The sequence below is a fragment of the Echinops telfairi genome, unplaced genomic scaffold (assembly GCF_000313985.2).
Source record: "Echinops telfairi isolate 266 unplaced genomic scaffold, ASM31398v2 ScPeMD7_4048;HRSCAF=4782, whole genome shotgun sequence".
NCBI classification, from domain to species: Eukaryota; Metazoa; Chordata; class Mammalia; order Afrosoricida; family Tenrecidae; genus Echinops; species Echinops telfairi.
The window spans coordinates 2,664,391-2,686,598 of record NW_022107947.1 but is presented as its reverse complement, the minus strand read 5'-3'; the positions used below and the strand labels follow the sequence as shown (position 1 = coordinate 2,686,598).

Below are 22,208 nucleotides of genomic sequence, written 5' to 3'. Positions count from 1 at the left end.
AGTGGCAGTAATGACAGAGCATGCGCTGTTACGCAAAAACCACGATAGAGTGAAGCCGCGGAAGTCGAAGCACGAAGTGGCGAGGGTTCACTGTATACATAGTCTGAATTATCTGACTACCACTTATGAAATAACTGGTATATCCAACAGGGTCAACATTGCTGAGAAAAATTATGAAAGGGAGACAATGAACCCAAGAAACTGACAGTGGCAAGCTCCAGCATCTGGGCAATTATGATGTAATCTAAGCAGGTATCATCAGGAGCATATGAAACGTCAAATAAATATCTGGTATTGCCTACAACAATAAGTCCTCGTTGGCTCCCCTGCAGAAAGAGGCTGGGAAGGGACGGGACCAGCACATAAAGCACTTACCATCTTCTGTTTCCTGCCACACAATGCCTTCGAGGTTGACGCTGGTTCCAGGCTCACAGGGGCCCAGGCATTCGGGTTCTGTAGCTAGAGCCACATCACATGTGTTGACCCCAACGGATCGGGTACGAACCATGATCTGCTCACAGGGGGATGAGATGTCATTACTGACTACTGGCACCAAGAGGTGCAGAGGCAGCACTGCTGGTGTGGAGACAGGGGACTCCATCTGTGGGAGAAGAGAGAGCAGTAGCTGAGTTGCAGGGGAAACGTCTAAAACAGCGGTTCTCAGCCTGTGGGTTGAGACCCCTTTGGGGGTTGAATGACCATTTCACAGGGGTTGCCCGATTCATAACAGTAGCAAAATTACAGTTATGAAGTAGCAACAAAAATAATTTTATGGTTAGGGGGTCAACACAACATGAGCAACTGTATTAAAGGGTCACGGCATTAGGAAGGTTGAGAACCCCTGGTCTAAAGGAAAATACCTTTTTTGTATTTAACCTAGTCCAACATTCTCTCCTGCCAGAGTGCATAGAGCTCTAAATAGAAGATTTCAGTCCTTCCTTTCAAGCCAGGATACCATTACAAACCTAGACACATGCGTGTGCCTTGTACTAGGAGCGGCTCTGGTTTTTATTAACGATTTTCCGCATAAACTGTGCTTGGCCTCAAGAGTACAAGTAGGAGCTCTAATTTTTCTCCTCTCATTTGAACATTCTGCGCGAAAGGGAATCAGGCCAGATTTCAACAGTAACAAAACACACCGACAGAGGAAAAAGACATAGCATGCTCTACTGGCATCACTCTTCTTCCCACCAATCTGACTTTCAACAAACAGTACAGCTGATGCATCGCATGCTGTCGAGTTGACCCTGGCTCACGCGAACCCATGTGTGCAGAATAGAACTGCTCTATTAGGTTTTCTAGTCTACGCTCTTTCAGAAAGTCAGGTCTGTCTTCCAAAGTGCCACTGAGTTCCGGCTCTCAACCTCTCTGCTAGTAATGACGCCCTTAACTACGTCCATCAGGCACCTCTCAAGCAGGTCTAAAATGCATTTTAGACCTGGGTGGGGATTTATGAAGGGGGAAAATGTCCAGAAGAGTGGGAGCTCTATCTAACACATCTTTAGCCAGAAGGAAACCCACTTGAAGGTTATAGAAAGGCTAAAAGCAATTGGATGGAGGCTTCCAATACTCCCAGAGATTCTAAGAGTACTTGGTTAATGAAAATGGCCTTTTGAAGTATAAATTTAATACAAGATTTCTGGAGGAAACAGGAGATACCTATACTATCCAGAAACAAATCCACAGGAGGCTGCAGATGTAGAGTATGCAGCACATGCATAAATATGAACAGTCAAACACAAGTATTCACAACGTACCTCACAAACCAGGACCTCTGACAAGGCTGGAATTACTTAGGCTCCAAGAAGACTGCAGCACACTGAGGGGTAGCAAAAGAAGCATAAGGAGGGAACCCCTTACTCTTGGAAACCTGGTGTTTATCAAGTTGACAAAGAACTCACTCTGAGTCTGTAAGACCCAAATCCTGAATAGTGTCTTGCACACCTAAAGATCCTCAGTGCACATGTTGGCTATTTTCCTTCAAGACTAAGTATTATACCATCGAGCTGGTTTTTGTGGTTAGCTCTCACCGTGACTCCTTTACCAATTTACAGACCTAGAAAACGACAGTCAAGGATCAGAAAGGTCTCTTGTGAAAAGACCTTGCAGTTAGGGTAAAATGGCATCCTTAAACAGATCCACACATCCAGGAAGTCACACACACATCTGAGCTGCTGGCCAGCTCTAAAACAGCACTCTGTTTCAGGGAGTCAACCACATGCCCCTCTATGACCCCTCCACCCACAAACTTCACACACAAACTCCTCTAGACACTAAGGTCTGGGTACTGCATTCATATTCTGTAGTCAGCTGTGGCTTCTTGGCTTAGAAAGTCATTGCTGTTTGGAAATCATCCGAGCCCATAGAATGCTCAAACTCTGATCCAGACTAATTTTGGTCCCTGAAGAGCTGCCAAAACATTATCTTTATCTGCTTGCTGTCACACAGCCCCACCTCACCTTGTACCTCCAAACTCTTGTCTTTTTCATAAAATGAAATGTCAGTGAAGGCATCATGAAAAATGCCAAAAGGCATTTTCACTCTCTCTCGTTCTTTGGAAACAGAATATTTATCATTTAATTTAGCAACCTTCTTGGGATGTGGAAGATCCTTAAAAGACCCTTTTACATTTCCATGCATGGATTTGAAGGCAAAACCAGGAAATGTTAGAAAGAGGTGGCTAACAACACAGGAAGATTAATCTGGCATTTCCCTGCTGCTTGGTGTGGTGTCGAGACCTGGTTCTAATCACAAGGCCTTTGCAGTTGCTGGAGAATTTTAACACTGAGGGTTACTAGAAAAGTGAAATTAGAGGCAGAGGATATACAGCACATATTGACTCTTGGCCTCACACTTCATTTTCTCCAGAGGCAGAACTGAAACGGGCCTGGTTTCATATAGACTCTCAGGATTCACATTTTCTTTGCTTGGGGTTTGTTCCTTTTTCTGTTCTTTATTTCGACTATTCAGAGAAATTCCTGCAAGGTCCTCCTTGGACAAAAATCTCGGCCTAAATCTTCTAGATCAGTCCTGCTGAGCTTCCCAATTGCCTTATTTAAGTGTGTCCTGGTGCCAAACTGTCCCACCTCAGAGGCAGAAACCCAAGGCATTGGAGAAGGGAATTCCCCTGGGAAACAGACGGGGAGACAGTCTTCTCTGACTCACCAAGGACAGCAGCTCTTTTCTGGGCGTGGTTTCATTCCCTACTAGGTTCTTTAGTGCTGTGGGACGCCTAGGGAAGCTGGTACGACATTGTAGACAAAGCTCAGTCCCTAATTCTGGTAGACAAAACTAGAAGACACTGGATGAACGTCTAAGATGAACGCTGGAAACACTACTGGTGCAAACAATTTGTGAAATTAAACCTAGCTGAACACCCAAAAGGAAGAATTTTACTTAACTAAACAGATCACAGAGAATAACAATCAACTATTACACATGAGGGGGGCTTTATTACTCTGGATATGCACCAAACTGTCTCTACTGATCAGAATTACTAAGTACAGAGTTCAGGATCTTGGTTTGTGTGACGATGACTTTGTATATTTACTTAATTAAAGAAGATCGGGGGAGGGGGGAGGTTGTGACACACTGGAGGAATGTACGGATTGTGATAAGATGTTAAGGGCCCCCAATAAAAGTTTTTTTTAAGTAAATGTCTAGAAAATAATGATGGCAACATATGTACAAATATGCTTGATAAAACTGACGTATGGATTGCTATAAGAACTTAAGAGCCCCCAATAAAACGATCTTTTATTTTTTTAAAATGGAATAGCAGATTTGACAAATGTACTACGTGTAAAGGAGAGGACTTTGAAGGTGATACAATTGTTCTGTAAAAAATTTAAATACATAGCTTTGAAAAAAAATCGTATTTTTTAGGCACCCCATCATATGTTCATATACTAACAATGAACAATCCAAAAAAAAATTCAGGAAAGACAAAAAAAAAAAAAAGAAATCTATCTACATATTTGGAACGACAGGTTCTCTCCACTACCTGAAAGTAAAAAGACTTTCCTATAAAAGCTTTCTATAAATCCCTTCATAAGCTAAATGGCAACCACCAAAGTGAAGACGCACTTACTATTCATTTATATGGGAAACATTTTTAAGTGTTTCCATAACGAAAAAATAACCTACCAACACACACCCAAAATCTAAAACAAAACTACCATACAGTAAAGTAGGAATATGGTCTAAAGTGGAAATTATGTACGCTCAGCCTAATTTCTGGGAGTGAGCAGGGCAGCACCACTCCTACTTCTTGGCGCTCACACTGCTTCTTAGGCTTGTTGCAAAATTAACACTGAATATGGTTCTACTTTTCACCCTTTTTCATAAAAGCAAAAATCCTCTTTGGATCTCTTTCAGTTAGCCAAACAGATTAGGTACTAGTTAGGTCTTCGATAAAAGCAAAATGGCATAAAGCAATCTTCCTAAAAACAAGGGAGACCTGTATTCATCTTCCTTCCACTGTACAACCGAAATCTAAAGCGAAATCACAGAGCAGCACAATAGTGTTTAATTACACCTCCAGAGCTGCTAATTACTGCTTGGTCACATCTATAATCTACATTAAGCCATAGTGCATAATAAGCAGCTCTGTGATATTCATCTAATAACCTAGGCAGCTTTATGGGATTTCATCTTCTATTATTCGTTAGAATTAGCAAAAGCTTCATTTATCACTCTCTATGAGAGGATAAAAATCAGAAAAGGATTCATTTTGCAATCTTTCCCATGTACCTAGGATATAAGAATAGGGAGTATCAGAAGATTAGTAACAACAGGAAAATAAGGAACAGGAATATAAAAATAAAAACAAAAAACCCTAAGATCATTAAATGCCTTAACCACAATAAGAAGCCTGGTCAATACTCAGTCTCTGAAATGCTAACAAGTACCCTCACTGCTCCTGGGACCAGCTGAATGGACAAATAATCAAACAGAACAAAACCCCCAATGTGATTTAGAGAGAATTTTAAAATGCAAATCTCTGAAATTTCCCAACAGTTCATGTCCTTTATCTTTAGTGAAAATTCTTTTCAATTCACCTTTAGATATTAGTCCAATAGCACCTATTAGGGAATCTAGTGTCCATAGGCAGGTAACAAAAATGGGAACTGGAGAGAAGAACAAAGAAAGGCCAGAGTCATTAATCTCCCCACAAAAAGGTATTATACACTGACCTCAGCTACCTCCTACACAAGAGTGAAATCTTTGAGGCTGTAACATAATTTTAAGATATAAAATGCACTGAAGAAATTCTTGGGACCCTCCCCGAACCCTGTCTTTTCTCAAAAATATGAGTCTGATATATTTACCCTCATGCTCAAGGGGCAGAGAGGAGGTTGGTTCTACTGATAATAACAGTAGCTACTAGAAATTCCTTTTCATCTAAAATGAAAGATAGATAAAGTGTTCAGATTTCTCAGAGAATGATCTAATGCCAAGAATCTTAAGGAAATTTTACAAGGGAAAATTTCTTCAAATATTCTACAGTGTGTATTAACAAGGTATTATCTTTCTTTAATAATTCCAAAGGACCTTCAAGATTTTATAATAACTCAGTATCAGCAATTCTAATGGTAATATAGGTGAACAGACTATAGTCACTCAAACATACTGCCATGGAGCCAATTTTACTGATAGAAAACCCTATGGACAGAGTAGAATTTCCCTTCTGGGTTTCCAAGACTGTAAATATTTATAGGAGCAGAAAACCTCATCTTTCTCCTGCTGAGCAGCTGGTGGGTTTGAACTGCTTAGCTTACAGATGACAGCTCAATGCAGAACTAACTACATCACCAGAGGCTCCCAGATGCAAACAGCCATGTACTAAAGAACACATACACAATCCTTTGGCTGTAAAACAGTAGTTCTAAACCTTCCTAATGCCGTGACCCTTTAATATAGTTCCTCATGTGTGGCGACCCCCAACCATAAAATTATTTTTCTTGTTACTTTATAACTGTAATTTTGATACTGCTATGAATCATAATGTAAGTATCTGATATACAGGATGTATTGTTACAAATTGAACATATTTTAAGCACAGTGATTAATCACAAAAACAATATGTAATTAAATATTGCGAAAGATTTATTTATAATTACATATAAATGAAATTTTGTCTTGTAGCATGGGTAACAGTCTTAATATAATAACAACAGTAAAGTACATTGCTACATTTTGTGAAAATATTTGTAAAACGCCAAAGTCAGTGCAAAGGTTGAGATAGCTTCTCTCCCACCAGATCAGAAATTCTCAGGGAAGTCTTTGCAAGAGCACAACAAAGATCATCTTACACAAGTCTACTTCTGTATGTAGACTTGAAAACCAACAAGCTAGAAAACCCTGTTTCACAAAGATATGTTGTTGGAAATGGAAGAAGAAGGCACAACACAGTCTCAGGATGTCACTGCAAACACTTGATCCAGAATTTTGTAACTGGCATTGTAGAGAAATCAGTTCTCGCTGCATCGCTGTTAATAAGTTCAATGAACTCCTCTTGTGCTGTCTCAGGAACATCTTCAACTCTGAATGGGCTTCTGGCAAGTGCAAATGGGGTGTCAAGTAGATTTGGAAAGTACGATGAAATTTCATCTGCAAGCATGTGCAAGTGTTCTTTCACAGAAATTATCATCTTAATTCATTTTTTAAAAATCATTTTATTAGGGGCTCATACAACTCTTTTCACAATCCTTACATACATCAATTGTGTCCAGCATATTTGCACACATGTTGCCATCATCATTTTTAAAACACCTGCTTTCTACTTGAACCCTTGGTATCAGCTCTTCATTTTTTTCCCTCCCGCCCGGCTTCCCCCTCCCTACTGAACCCTTAATAATTTATAAATTATTATTTTATCATATCTTACACCATCCGACCTCTCCCTCATCCACTTCTCCGCTGTCCGTCCCCCGAGATTATATGTAGACCTTGTAATCTGTTCCCCCTTTCTCCCTCACCTTCCGTCCGCCGTCCCCATATTGCCACTCTCACCACTGGTCCTGAGGGGTTCATCTGTCCTGGATTCCCTGTATCTCTAGTTCCTATCTGTGCCAGTGTACATCCTCTGGTCCAGCCAGATACGTAAGGTAGAATTGGGGTCATGACAGTTGAGGGTGCAGGAAGCATTCAAGAACTAGAGGAAAATTGTATATTTCATCATTGCTACACTGCACCCTGACTGGCTCGTCTACTCCCTGTAGCCCTTCTGCAAGGGGATATCCAATTTCCCACAGATGGGCCCTGGGCCCCCACTCCGCACTCTCCCTCATTTACAATGCTATGGTTTTTTAAAAAAAATTTTAATCTTTGATGCCTGATACTTGATCCCTTCGACGCCTTGTGATCTCACACGCTGGTGTGTTTCTTCCATGTGGGCTTTGTTGTTTCTCAGATGGCCCCTTGTTTATCTTCCAGCCTATAGGACCCCAGATTCTATATATTTTGACAGCTGGGCACCATCAGCTTTCCATCTTAATTCCTTAGTCTGATTCAATGTCATGTTCCTCAAAGAAAGCAGATAAGGTAAATTTATTTTATTCCAATTTTTTTTTTTTTTGGCCAAAGCCGAAGTTTCATTTGGAATGATCGGATCTTTGCAGACAAATCGAGGTATGTTGCATTTGGTCCTGGCAGTGATAAATTTAACTCATTCAAGATGGCAAAGATGGCAACCAAGTAAGTTGTTTTCTGCAGTTCAATTTTATCACTGAAAAGTTCTTCGAACTGAGGTCTTGAGTTCATCACGAAGCTCAAAAACACGTTTTAAAACTTTTCCTCTCATCAACCATCTCACGTCAACATGAAATAGCAGAGCATTATTCGGCGCATCCAAATTATTGCACAGCTGTGGAAACAGTCAGCTGTTTAAAGTGCCCGCCTTTATAAAATTGACAGAACTTATGACTCTTTTCATTATTTTTTGTAACTCTCGTGGCAGCGTCTTCATTGCTAATATTTGCTGATGAATCATACAGTGAGTTCTGGTGACTTTTGGTGACTCATTCAGTACCAAACGTTGAAATCCACATCAACATCCTAGCATAGCTGGGGCACCATCTGTGCAAATACCGCAAACCTTTTCCTAAGAGATCTTATGCTCTTTCGGAAATGAACCAAATGTGTCAAATACATCACGTGTATCTGACTCTTGAAAAAGGAAATTCTTTATACAATTGATGTATATATGGATTGTGATAAGAATCGTATGAGCCCAATAAAACAATTTTAAAAAAAAGGAAACTCATCTTTAAAGTCGCCATCATTACTATACCTCACGTAAACCAGTAACTGAACAGTTTGCAACGTCTGTAGATTCATCAACCTGGATGCTAAATATTGGAAGTGGAGCAGATTTTATTTCCTTGATTACCTGATCAAGAATATCAGCAGACATGTCATCTGTTCTTCTGTGGACAGTGCCGTTAGATAAGCAAATTGCACTCAGTTTCGTAACCAATTATCATCTCCAATCATAACTTGAACAATGTCTTTGGCCGCTGGCAACAGCAAATCCTCAGCAGTGGTGTGAGGTTTCATAGCTCTGGTGATTCTGAGTGCCACCAAATACGAAGCTTCAACGGCTGCTACGTTTTGTTTGTGGTACCAGTGTCAAGTCTGGCTTTCTGGAGTCCATCAGCTTTGCTTCTAAAATAGTTGGTGTCCTTGCTGGCAAAGCTCGGATGCTTGCTATCAAATGGCGGTTTAGTTTGTTTGTTTAAAATTGCCGCCTTTTTTTTTTCCCCAAAAGAAAAAGCGTGCTGTCAGTCTACATTTTTGCAAATGTCTTTAATGCTGGATTTAAGAGAAGATAGTTAGAGTCACACATTTCTACTTCTGCACTTCATCTGTTGGGTAAATGTTTTTCTGAGGCATCTAAAGAAAATCAGCCTTTCACAGATGGTTGGGTCTGGCTCACAGTGACCCTATGCACAACTGACGAAACGCTGCCAGGTTCTGCATTACCCGCACAATTGTTAAGGGCAAGACCACTGTTACAGCCCCTGTGTCAATTCATCTCTTTGATTGGCTTCCTCTTTTTCACTTACCCTTCGTTTTACCCAGCGTGACGTACAAAGACAACATGCCTAAAGTACGTGAGGGGAAGTCTCAGCACCCTTCCTTCTAAGAAGCATCCGGCTGCGCTTCTTATAAGACAGATCAGTTTGCTCTTGTGGAGTCCGTGATACTTTCCAGATACTTTCTAACACCATAATGCATCCCTTCTCCTGTGGTCTTCCTTATTCCTTATCCAACTTTCACATGTACATGAGGTGACTGAAAATACTTTGGTGGGTGTGAAGGCCCGCCTTCGTCTTCAAAGTAATACCCTTGCTACTCAACACTTTAAAGAAGTTTTGTGCTGCAGGTTTGCTTAATGCAATGGGTCACTTGATTTCTTGATTGCAGTTTCCATGAGCACTGAGGGGGCTTTGCATGATTTTTTATTTCCATTTCCCAAGAAACTTTCAATGCCCCTCTTACACTACACACATATAATTCATACACTTATGCACACATCTATGTATTTAGTAGCCTTCTCCGACGGAAATTATTTGTTACAACACCAATATTAAACAACTGGTAGTTCTTAAAGGTTAGTGGAAATTTGGAATCTCAAATTTTACCTATAACCTTTTCATACTGTCACTTTAAAATCCATTAGTTGAGTGCATGCAGACCCCACCAAGGCGCGCCAAACCTGGAGGGCAACATAACCACATGGAGCGACGCATGAACAGAGTGGGCTATGGGGCCAGCCCCAATCAAAGCCAAACTGACGCCCTCCCTAGAAGTAAGTGCTACAGAGGACAACACTAAACCTGCAGGCTGGGGAGAGGGGCCGGCTTGCCATGCACACATGGAAGCAAACCAAGAACGAAATGGAGAGAGTGAGGAGAGAGAGTGAGGTTCTAGACTCCATGAGCACACCAAGCCCTAAGGATGATGTCCCTGCACGGAGCTGCTGAGGCACAAAGAGGACTGTAGGGCGGACAATACCTCAAAACAAGATGACCCCTTGCGGGAGCATACCAAGACAGAGGACAATACTGAGGCACACAGTAGGGAGTGAGTGCAGTCTGAACCCCCCACAGTGGGGCAAACATAACAGAGCAGCAATGGGAGCCAAGCCAAGCCATAAAGCCCCAAGGAGTCCCCAGAATAGACCCCAGGCTAGAACCCCCCAGGACTAGTGGGTAGATAGTCATAAAGGTAAGCAGACAGACTTGGAATTATCTATGCTTTGGGTTTTTTATTTTTGCTAGCTATTATTATTTTTCTTTATATATATATAAATATATATATATACATACATAAATATTTTTCTATTTTTTTCCTCTTTTGATTCAATTTTTTGTTTTCTTTTAGTACTGTCTACATTAATGTTGGTTTGCCTACCTATATGATAGGCATGGGAAGCAAGCCCGGGAAGACAGCAACTGGACCAAAGGTTCTGGAGGGATTTAGGGGGAGGAAGAGTTGGGGGAAGGGAATGTAAGCAAAGACCACAGACAGGGGAATCAACAACAAAGAGGATATAGAGATCCTGGGGACGTTGGAGCAACAGCAATCTAACTGAAATTACTAAGAGGCAGAAGAAGGGTGAAAGTGATAGTGGGAAAGGAGGAAGATAAAAGGAAACAGGGAAAATCTAAGACGCAAAGCTAGGGATAGAGGTATAAACATAGGTGTGCACTTATGTAAATATATTAATTCATAAAAATAGAGGTATTGGCATAGGTACATATATTTATATGGCAATACTTTGAGGAAGTGGATGAACTTTGGGCCTCTGCTCAAGCCCTCCCTCAACACAAGAACACTCTGTTCTAATATCCTGGCATTCTGGATGCTCACCCTCATGGCAGGATCGCTGAAGACAAAATGGGTGCACAAGCAAATGTGGTGAAGAAAGCTGATGGCACCCTGCTATCACAAGAAATAGTGTCTGGGGTCTTAGAGACTTGCAGTTAAATAAGTGATCATGTAGCAGAGAAGCAACAAGTCCACATGGAAGAAGCACACCAGCCTGACCGACCAGGGGATCAGGTAACAGGCATCAAGAGAGCCAAAACAAGCAAACAAAAAAACACGCTATTGAGAATAAGGGTGGGGGAGAGAGATTGTCGAGCACAGACCTAAAACCCATTTATAGACAATGGGACGTCCCCTCACAGAAGGGTCACAAGGAAGGGAAGAGTCAACCAGGGTGAAGTATAGCACTGATGAAACACATAATATTTCTCTGGTTCCTTGAGGATTCCTCACCCCCGACTATTATGACCCCAATCCTGCCTTTCACTGCAGGCTTGACTGGAGCATGTAAACAGGTACAGATAAGAGCTCAGGGCACATTGAATCCGGGTCAGATAAACCCCTCAGGCACAGAAATGGGAGTAGCGATATCAGGAGGGTAGGGGTAAGGTGGGGAGAGGTGGGGGAAGAAACCACAGGAGGAAGACAGTGGTCAGTGCAAGATATAAAATTAATAATATTTTATAAACTTATCAAGAGGTCACAAAGGTGGGAGGTGGGGAGAGAGGATAAAAAGAGGAGCTGTTACCATGGGCTCAAATAGAATGTAAATGTTAACAAAATAATGATGGCAACATATGTACTAATATGCTTGAGACAATTGATTGTTTATTAAGAGGTGTATGAGCTCCCAATAAAATCTTTAAAAATCCATTAGTATTTCTTGCACTTTGAATGTTTCTTTTATGTAGGCATGCTGTGCTTTTAGAGAAAAAAAAAATCATACATTGATCATTTGGAAAATATTGGCTCACTGGATTATATAGGTCTTTCTAATATTGACACCTTTCATTGATCAATATCAACAAGTCAGGTTCTTCAAAACTGCCTCTGATGGCATCATTAAAGGCGTTCAGTACAATCAATAAATGCACAAATGTGCTTGACACAATGGCTACATGTATAGATTGTGATTAGTTATATGAGCCCCCAATAAAATGAGTTTTTTAAAAAAGTCGTTCAGTACAAAGTATGCCCCATTTTTAAAAAGCTACGCCACTTTTATGAAAAATAAAACACTAGCATCTGTTTTCACTAACGGAAACAGGATTTTTTTGGCTTTTACAGAGAAAAGGTAAAAGGTGAAGCTGTGTTCAGCATTTGTCTTGCAGTCAAGCCTCAAAGAGGGGGTGCACCCTGAACAGTGGGAGAGGCAGGCCAAGCTCCTCCTCCCTCTCACGAACGCACTGGACACATGTTACTTCTACTTTATATAGACTGTGTATTTATTACATTGTTCCTGCTTTCACTATATGTTAAGGAGCCATGGTGGTGTAGTGGGATTAAAAATTGAGCTGCTTGAAAAACAAATTGGGCTGCTAACCAGGTCAGTAGTTAGAAATCACAGTTGCTCCGCAGGAGGTAAGATGAGGCTTTCTGCTCCTGTAAAGATTTACAGCCTTGTAAACCATGGGGCAGTTCTACTCTGTCCTATAGTATCACTCAGTTGGAACTGACTCCATGACAGAAATATTTACTTTATGTAGGTGTAGAAGTATTTACTACACGCACAGTGAAGTAGAGGGTCAGTGAAAATGGGGAAAAGCCTTAACAAGATAGATTGATACAGTGGCTGCGACAATGGGCTCAAACATAACAATTACGAGATGGCACAGGACCTGGAAGTGCTTCTTTCTGTGTACATAGGTCACCGTGACTTGGAACTAACTCTAGGGCATCCAACAACAAGAGTTATTTGAGGTTTTATGTGCTGTCTGGTATGGCTTGGTAGATTGAAACTTTTCCCGTGCAAACTCATGGTAAACTTCTTCACTTTATGCCATTCACTCCCTAGGAGTGAAATACATGGGAAACCTACTAAATATTTACGTGATTGATACAGGCAGAAGAATGCTAGATCGGGGGAACAGCAGAATTGAGTGTCATACCACTCAATCAATTCCCAGACCTGAGCCAGTTTACAGACTCACAACCCCTTGAATGAGGGGAAGGCCAGGTCCCTTTGAAGAAGGACCTTGCTACATCACCGAAGGCTTTTACTGTTAGACTTTCTTCTAGTCTTCCCCAAAGGAACCTGCGGCCTTTCACAAGTTCATTGGGGGACAGGAAATAATCAAACTTTTCGGGGATTACTGGACACTGGCTCTGAACTGACACTAATTCCAGAAGATCCAAAGTGTTTTGAAGGCCCGCCAGTCAGAGTGGGGGCATATGGAGGTCAAGTTTTTGATGGAGTTTTAGCTCAGGTACGCCTCACCGTGGGTCCAGTGGGCCGCAGAACCCATCCTGTCGTTATTTCCCCAATTCCAGAATGCATCATTGAAATAGACAAACTTAGTAACTGGTAGAATCCCCATATTGGAGCCCTGAAATGTGGAATAAGGGCTATTGTAATAGGAAAGGCTACGTGGACAGCATTAGAACTGCCACTACCTAGCAAAATAGTAAACCCAAAGCAGTACCGCATTCCTGGAGGGATTGCAGAGATCAGTGCCACCATCAAAGACTTGAAAGATGCAGGGGTGGTGATTCCTACCACATCCCCGTTTAACTCACCTATTTGGCCTGTAAAGAAGACAGATGGATCCTGGAGAATGACAGTGGATTATCGTAAACTTAACCAGGGGGTGACTCCAATTGCAGCTGCCGTTCCAAATGTGATTTCATTGCTTAAGCAAATATTTCTCCTGATACTTAGTATGTAGCTACTGATCTGGCCAATGCCTTCTCAATACCAGTCTCGAAGGACCACCAGAAGCAGTTTGCCTTCAGCTAGCAGGGGCAACAATACACTTTCACAACTCTTCCCCCAGAGGTACAGCAACTCTTCCACCCTGTGCCATAATTTAGCCCGAAGGGATCTTGATCGCCTGTCTCTTCCACAAAATCTCACCCTAGTCCACTATGTTGATAACATTATGCTGATTGGACCCACTAAGGAAGATGTATCAAAGACTCTAGATTCATTGGTACAACATCTGCGTGCAGAGGTTGGGAAATCAGCCCAATGAAGATTTGGGCACCCTCCACCTCAGAAAATTTCTAGGGGTCTAGTGGTGTGGGGCATGTCGAGACATTCTTATTAAAGTGAAGGATGAGCTATTGCATCTGGCCCCCCCAACAAATAAACAGGAGACAAAATGCCTAGTGGGCCTCTTCCGATTTTGGAGGCAACATATCCCTCACTTGGGTGTTCTACTTCGACCTATTTATTAAGTGACACGAAAGGCCTCCAATTTTGAGTGGGGCCCAGGAACAAGAAAAGGCTCTGCAACAGGTTCAGGCTGCCGTGCAAGCTGCTTTGCCACTGGGGCCATATGATCCAGCTGACCCGATGGTGCTAGAGGTGTCAGTTGTAGATAAAAGATGCAGTGTGGAGTCTTTGGCAGACCCCTATTGGTGAATCACAGCATAGACCATTGGGATTTTGGAGTAAAGTCCTGCCATCCTCTGCAGACAACTACTCACCCTTTGAAAAACAGCTGTGGGCCTGTTACTGTGCATTAGTGGAGACTGAACGCCTCACCATGGGCCACCAAGTCAACACGGGCCTGAGCTTCCCATCATGAACTGGGTATTGTCTGACCCAGAGTCATAAAGTTGGGGACGTGTGCAGCAACACTCCATTGTTAAATGGAAGTGGTATATACGAGATCGGGCCAAAGCAGGACCTGAAGGGACAAGTAAGCTGTATGAAGAAGTGGCCCAAGTGCCCACAGTCTCCACTCCCATCACATTACCTTCTTTCTCTCAGTCTGCACCTATGGCCTCCTGGGGAGTTCCTTACCATACTTTAACTGAAGACCAAAAAAGTCATGCTTGGTTTACGGATGGCTCTGCACGATACGCAGGCGCCACTCGTAAGTGGACAGCAGCAGCACTACAGCCCTTTTCTGGGATCTCCCTAAAGGACAGTGATGAAGGGAGATCCTCCCAATGGGCAGAACTTCGAGCAGTGCACCTGGCCGTACAGTGCCTTTATCTCAGATAGGAGATTCAAGGGAAAAACAACAGCAGCAATACTACAATACATTGTGGATGGAACAGTATCAGAAAACAAATTCCACTTTAGATACTATGAGTGTTCAGTAAGTAGCTGAACATATAGGACTAGGAAAGTCAGGGCAATGGGGACTACAAGTCTTGAGCTCAGTTGGTGAGACAGCCCATGGACAGCATGGAAAGAGAAAACAAAAAGAGCGTTAGGGAAAGAACCTAAGGAATATAAAGGAGCATATTGAGGAAAGACAACAAAGAATCTAAAAGTGATGATAACCATGATGACTGAAAGAAACGTTTATTTATAGCTTCCTGTGTACCAAGCACTACTCTGAGCATTTTATATGTATTTCATTCATTCTTCAAAATAACCTTCTAGGATAATTATTATTCGTATCTCATACTGAAAATGAGTATACAGAGACCAGAGAGGTTTGGACACTTGGTCAAGGTCACAGTGTTACTAAATGATGACAACGCAATTCAGCTTCAGGCAATAGGACTCCAGAACTCATGAAATAAAAGTTTGAGAAATGAGACCCAAAACAGAATGGTGCCACAAGAGGCCAAAGGAAAACAGTTTCAAGAAGAAAGTAAGCTGGTGTTAAATAAACTTAACACAAGCAGTTTTGGTGGCAGGGAAGGGCAATTTAGGCTTACAAATTCTAAACTATACTGGGTAAAGAGAGCTATAGAAGCAAAAGGTAGCTCATTAGAATTTATCTTATCGTGAGTCTACTGTATGTAAGTTCTACATCTTATGTCATTAAATCTCCTAACACCCCTCTGAACAAATGACAATTTTAACAGAAAATAAACAGAGTCTCAGTAAGGTTAATTGACCAGGCAACAAATTATATAGGGCTAGGATCTGGACTAAGGTGTACCCAACTCTGAAGCTTATCTTCTTTTCCACCATATTGGGCTACTACAAAAGGACTTGAGCCATGATCAGGAAGGAGAACACAAGTAGTGAACACACCATCTGTTCTACATTCTGTTCCAGGACTTTGCTGAAGATCAGAGTCAAGCTCAATGGTCTGTAATTTTGAAGATTTAGGTATCTGCCTGTCTGTCGTCTTCAGATACTTCTCTATTTACAGGATTCCTATTCTTCCAAAATGATTAAGTTGGACTTAGGCAGTTGAACTCAACTAAAGCTGGAGGTGCTTTGCTAAACAGGAAAGAAGGCATTTGCTATCTAGGAATCATCGGTAAAGCAAACTGGTCTTTTTTCAAAAAGAACAATCAAAGATTATTCAATGCCTTTTACCTCTTTGTATATCTGGATTAGTTTCGGTAAATCCTTTATTTGATTTGCTGATTTTTGCTTAAAGTTGCATTATAACATTTCCCAATATAAATATCCACTGAAGTAGAACTAAAACACTTGTCACAAAGCAGTGAAGCATTGTTAAACTATATTTCACTTTTCAACAACTACTCTTTTAAAGCAGCTCAAACCAAAACCAAACTCACTGTCATCAAACTGATGCCGACTCACAGCATCTACCCTACAGGACAGGGTAGAACTCACTGCCCCTGTGGGCTTCTGAGACTATAACTCCTTATGGAAGCAGAAAGACTCATCTTTCTCCCAAGAAGTGGCTGGTGGTTTTGAACTGTTGACCTTGTAGTTACCAGCCCAACTCATAACCACTATGCCATGAATTAGGTCAACACAACCCAAAAGACTGAATAACAATACTATGTGAAATTTAGAATTTCATAGAACACATTTTTACATATGGGGCAGACAAAAAGGTAAGTGTCCTGAACATTGTTAATTTAGAAAGCCATTCTAATATTGGAAAGAACACAGTCCTTAATATTTCTTTCCAACAATGTTAACAGGTATTATATTATAGTTACCAGATTTTTACTGCCCTCACTCCAGGAGCCCTGGTGGCATAATGGTTACCTGTGTGGGCTAACAACAAGGTAAGCAGTTCAAAACCACCAGTTGCTCTGCAGGAGAAAAGTAAAGCTTTCTAGTCTGGTCAAAAGCTATACCTTGACCTTCAGGGTTGCTGTAATGGAATCAACTTTATGGCAGTGAGTGAGTGAGTTTGGTTTTTTTTGAGTTTCCACTACTGAGCATGGTTCTTATTTTAATAACCACAAAACCAGGCAATACATTCAACAGGGCAAAAAAAAGGGGCAACCCCACAACTCCACAGTCTCAGAAAAACAGACATCCTACCTTTTGAAGACAATACAAATTCCTTACTTCCAAACCTGTCTTTTAGAGCAAGAGAGAAACTGGTAAACAAATAATCACTATAGTGGCAAGCAAAGGGTTCAAGTACTGTTTCCAGTAAGTGATTAACATAGGAAACAGAGAAACTTCATGTTGGGGTGAAGCTAAAGGATAAGAAGGCGCTTGTCCGGCCATCAAGCTCAGAAGCAACAAAGCCCATATGGAAGAAGCACACCAGCCTATGCGATCACGAGGTGTCGAAGGGATCAGGTATAAGGCATCATCAGAACAAAAAATCTTACCATAGTGAATGATGGGGGGAGTGCGGAGTGGAGACCCAAAGCCCATTAGCAGGCCACTGGAGACTCCCTTGCAGAGGAGTCTCAGGGAGAAGAGCCAGTCAGGGGGCAATGTAGCAATGATGAAAAATACAACTTTCCTCTAGTTCCTAAATGCTTCTTCTGCGCTCCCACTATCATGATATGAATTCTACCTTGCAAGTCTGGCTAGACCAGAGGATGTACACTGATACAGATAGGAACTGGAAACACAGGGAATCCAGGGAGGATGATCCCTACAGGACCAATGCTGAGAGTGGTGATACTGGGAGGGTAGAGGGAGAATGGGTTGGAAAGAGAGAACCGATTACAAGGAACTATATGTGACCTCCTCCCTGGGGGATGGACAACAGAAAAGTGGGTGAAGGGAGACATCGGACAGGGCAAGATATGACAAAATAATAATTTATAAATTATCAAGGGCTCATGAGAGAGGGGAAAAATGAGGACCTAATGCCGGGGGCTTAAGTGGAGAGGAAATGTTTTGAGAATGATGAGGGCAATGAATGTACAAATTGGTTTTACACAATTGATGTATGTATGGATTGTGATAAGAGTTGTATGAGCCCCTAATAAAATGATTTTCTTTAAAAAGGGCACTTGTCAAGTCCCCGCCCCAACCCCCACCCCAAAATAAGGAAGGGAGGGTAGAGGAGGTTTGAGGAGGATGCAGTAAGAAAAAGAATGACGAAGGAAGCAGTTTGATTTCATGAGGCAGTGGACATAGATGAAGGAGAAGGGGGGTGGGGTGGCAAAGGAAGAGGAAAGAGGAGAAGGAGGAGGAGTAAAGAAGAGGAAGCATTCTGATGTCTTAAAACATCAGACATAGAAGAGGAGGAAAGAATGGGAAGGAGGAGGAAGACAGGAAAGAGGAGAAGGGGCTCCACACAGAAAGAAAAGCCTGTTCAAAAGGTACACAGACACAAATAAACACAATATATTAAAAACTTCAAGTTGTTTGTTTGGTTGGATCAACGAGCATAGGGAGAGTAAACTTTGATCTGAACCCCGCAAATTCAAGAAACTATTGATGAATTACAGAAAAGGATTGATGCTATCAGATCTGTATACCAGAGGGCTTCAAAAAGTTCATGGAAAAGTGGAATTAAAAGATAATGGAAGTTTAAAACACATTTTTTGAAGTCCCCTTGATTACTGTTGAAATAAACCCAGTAAATAACAAAAGTCAGAAGTAAAGGATAACAAGTAGGACTCCACTGACCTTCAAAATGTACATGCAATCTGACCTGGTGAAGCATCAGACACACAGGTCACCAGAAAAGGAGTCAGATATGATTAGAAGGTCTGGTTCAGATGGTAGGGAGATCATCCATTCCACAAATATTTACTGAATACTTAGCATACAGAAGAAACTAGTCTAGGTTCTGAGGATACAGTTATGAACACAACCAACAAAATTCCCATTCTCTGGAGCATACATTAGAGTGCACAGTATTCTATCAGTGAAAGGAAAAGAGGGACGGCTTTTCGTTTTGAGGGAACCTGGGGAGAGAAGATGAGTATGGCTAAGTTTTTATTTACTCTGCATAACTGTGAACACTCCAGGAGAAGAAGATTCCAAGTATAAGAAGGTCTTTAGTTCACACAATCATAAAAGGTCATCTGAGAACGCTAAAGAACTTTATAATAATTCCTAAATACACAATGTGATTTTCTACTCAACTGGCAAAGATTTAGTTGAACAATTCTCAGGTTGGCAAGAACATGGGGGAGAAATAGATATTCTAAAATAGTATGTTGGTGGGAATATAAACTGTTAAGAATTCTGTTTGTTAGTATGTACTGAAATTTACAATGCACACAACTTTTGGTTCCCAATTCCAAATCTAAAAATTTATACTGAGAAGATATAAGGGCAGGTGCACAAAGCTGAATGATGTGCAGCATGTTTGTCTTGATGTGTGTCTTAACAGCACAATCAACCAACCAAAAAGATCAGATACAATCTAAATGTTCATCACAGCACAAATATGTAGAAAAGGAAAAAGGTTACAATACAGACTATTAATAGCCCTTTATTCTCTATGTAAATATATATAGCACATATTTATACAATGTATAGAGATTGAGCTCTGGAAAGATGCTGTAGCATCGTTCTCTGGGTAGTAAGATTTGGAATGATTTTCAGTTTGTTACTCCTGCTGCCATTAAAAATATCTTATTACAGATTTTCAAGATTTCATTTTTAGATTTTATTATAATGAGAACTTACTATCCTAGTAAAAACAGCTGTTTTTATTTGGAAGAAGGGAGGGCTTACACAAGTGAAAGTTTTCTGTATAAAAGGACTCCCTGGGAAAAAAAAAAAAAAGGACTCCCTGGGTAGCAAAAATGGAAAGTCAGAACATCTATAACAGGAGTCAATAGGCCATAAGAGTGGCCTAAAGAGGCTAAGTGATCCCTAAGAGCTGGGACAGGGACAATACTTTGTCTTCTTGTTTCTTTATGGCATATATGCATAACCTGAGCGTTGCCTATTCATTTGATTCTAGTTGTCTAGAACCAAGTGGCATCTTCCACGCATGTGCAAACATGCAAATTAGTTGAGGAGTAAACAATAATCCCAAAGCCCAGTCTGTAGCAACCAGAATACTACCTGGAACAGGGCCAAGAAAAACCATGTCTCCAACACTTCTGAGGACACTGTGGCTGCAGCTTATCAAATTAAAATGCAAAGCAGCTCACTCCAGTGTCACTGGGATCTGTCAGAAAGGGATTCCGGTTCCCACCCCAAGGATGCAGGTCAGCTGAACAATACTCATCTTTCCTGTGCTTAGGAGGGAGAGGGGAGAAAGATCAGGCCAGTTTCCAAATAGCAGTCCTGCCTGCTAGTTACCAGGGTAACCGCCTTTCCCTGAGCCACTCTCCTTAGTCTCTCTCTGCCTGACCTTCATGTTGCTGAAGTTAAGGGCACTGAGCAAGAAAAAGAGGCACCCAAAGGTCCCCCTTATTCTCAGCTCTAAACTGTGACCTTAGGGCCATTAGAGTCCTGAAAGCTTTCTGGTGGCCCTAGTTATTCTATCCTTTCTCCCCTACTCTCAAGGCCACCTTGTTTCTCTGTGTGTGAGGAAATCTGAGTCAGAGTCAAGTGTGTAGGTGAGAAGTCACAGAGCAGAGGAAAAAACAGGTAATGACAAGTGGCAAATAAAGGTAATAAATTATCTCAAAACTGCCTGAGATAACTTGCAGGAGATTAGCTAAGTGCAGCTTTTAGTTTCCTTTCTCTTCAGGATTCATGTGCCATGTGTGCAGTCAGGGAACATGACAATCATGGCACTTGGGGTAGGGCATGTGGTAGGGCCAACTTCTTAGTGCTTTTTATTATCTTTCTTTAAGCCCATGGTCCATAGGATTCAATCATGTAAAAAACAATCTTTGAGTATCCACTATAGGTCCTGAGCACTGAGTGGTAAATGAAAGAGCCTGGTAGAAGGATCAAAGGGAATATATGAGAACAATGGGAGACAACTACTTAGGGGAGTCAAGAATGGCCTTGCTGAAGGGGTTAGATTTTAATTGAGATTTGATCTGAAAGATGAGAAGGAACTTTGATACGAAGAGCCCGAGGACAAACACCTCAGGCAGAGGGAACGTCATGTGCAAACCTCTAAAGCAGGAAAGCACTTTGTATGCGCCCGAGGTCCATATTCAATTTCATATTACTGGACACACTCATGGAAAAATGCTTGTCTGCTAATTCTAGAAGGTTAGGAGGCAGGGAAAGAACAGATACAGTTTTTAAGGTTTAGCTAAATGTTATTAAGATATCAATCATGAAAATACCATGATTAAGGTATCAATCATGACAATACCATGGTTCATGGTTCATGTAAAAATAAAGAGCTACAATAATAGGGTCAGTTTTCTGACAGGAACCATCACTATAATTCCAAAAGATATTTGTGTAAGAGTAGAGCAGAGTTGGCTTCATTTAGTTCATTTTAAATGGCATCTGTCATGTATTGAACTATAATGATGTGATCATCTCCATCATGTGATCTGATGTGATTAGCCAAGCAACACCCTTACTCAGGTCAGAGTCCAGATCAGAGATGAAGGAAGGGAGTTTCCCTGAGGTGTGGCCCACATTACCTTTTATTTTACATGAGATAAAGCAGAGAAAAGGGAATTCAGACCCAAGGTCATGAGTACCACCAAGAAAACTACCAGGAGCAGCAGATTATACCCTCTAGCCCTTGGGTCCCAGCACTGTGCACCTCTTACACCCAGGGGAAGAGGGATGCCAAGACCATGGACATCTCCAAGGAATGCCAAAAGAAGATAAAGACCTTCCCCCAAAGCCAACACAGGAAGGAAGCCTTCTCCTGGAGCTGGGTCCCTGAATTGGGACTTTCAACCTCCTGAACTGTGAAAGAAAAAATTTCTACTTGTTAAATCCATCTACATGTGGTATTTCTGTTATAGCACAACTGGATAACTAAGATAGCATTCCTAAACCCATTACAGACTGTACTCCAAACTCATTTAAGCTGATTTATACTGCAGTAAAAAATGAAGTAGTAGGGCCAGGTTTTGTCTTAGTTTTCCATTATTTAAATGTACTCATATACCCTTAGGCAATTCACTTTTTTAAAATTAAAAGATCGTTTTATTGGGGTCTCTTACAGCTCTTA

At 41.4% G+C, this 22,208-nt stretch overlaps 1 protein-coding gene across 1 annotated transcript in view; it reads right to left on the bottom strand.

Moving 5' to 3' along the window:
* The window catches only part of ZNF609 (zinc finger protein 609), a 192,576-nt gene that overhangs the window by 72,758 nt on the left and 97,610 nt on the right, over positions 1 to 22,208 (bottom strand). Inside the window, 1 exon segment of the mRNA XM_004718062.2 lies at positions 376 to 601. Within this exon segment, the coding sequence (XP_004718119.1) occupies positions 376 to 601 (226 nt within the window).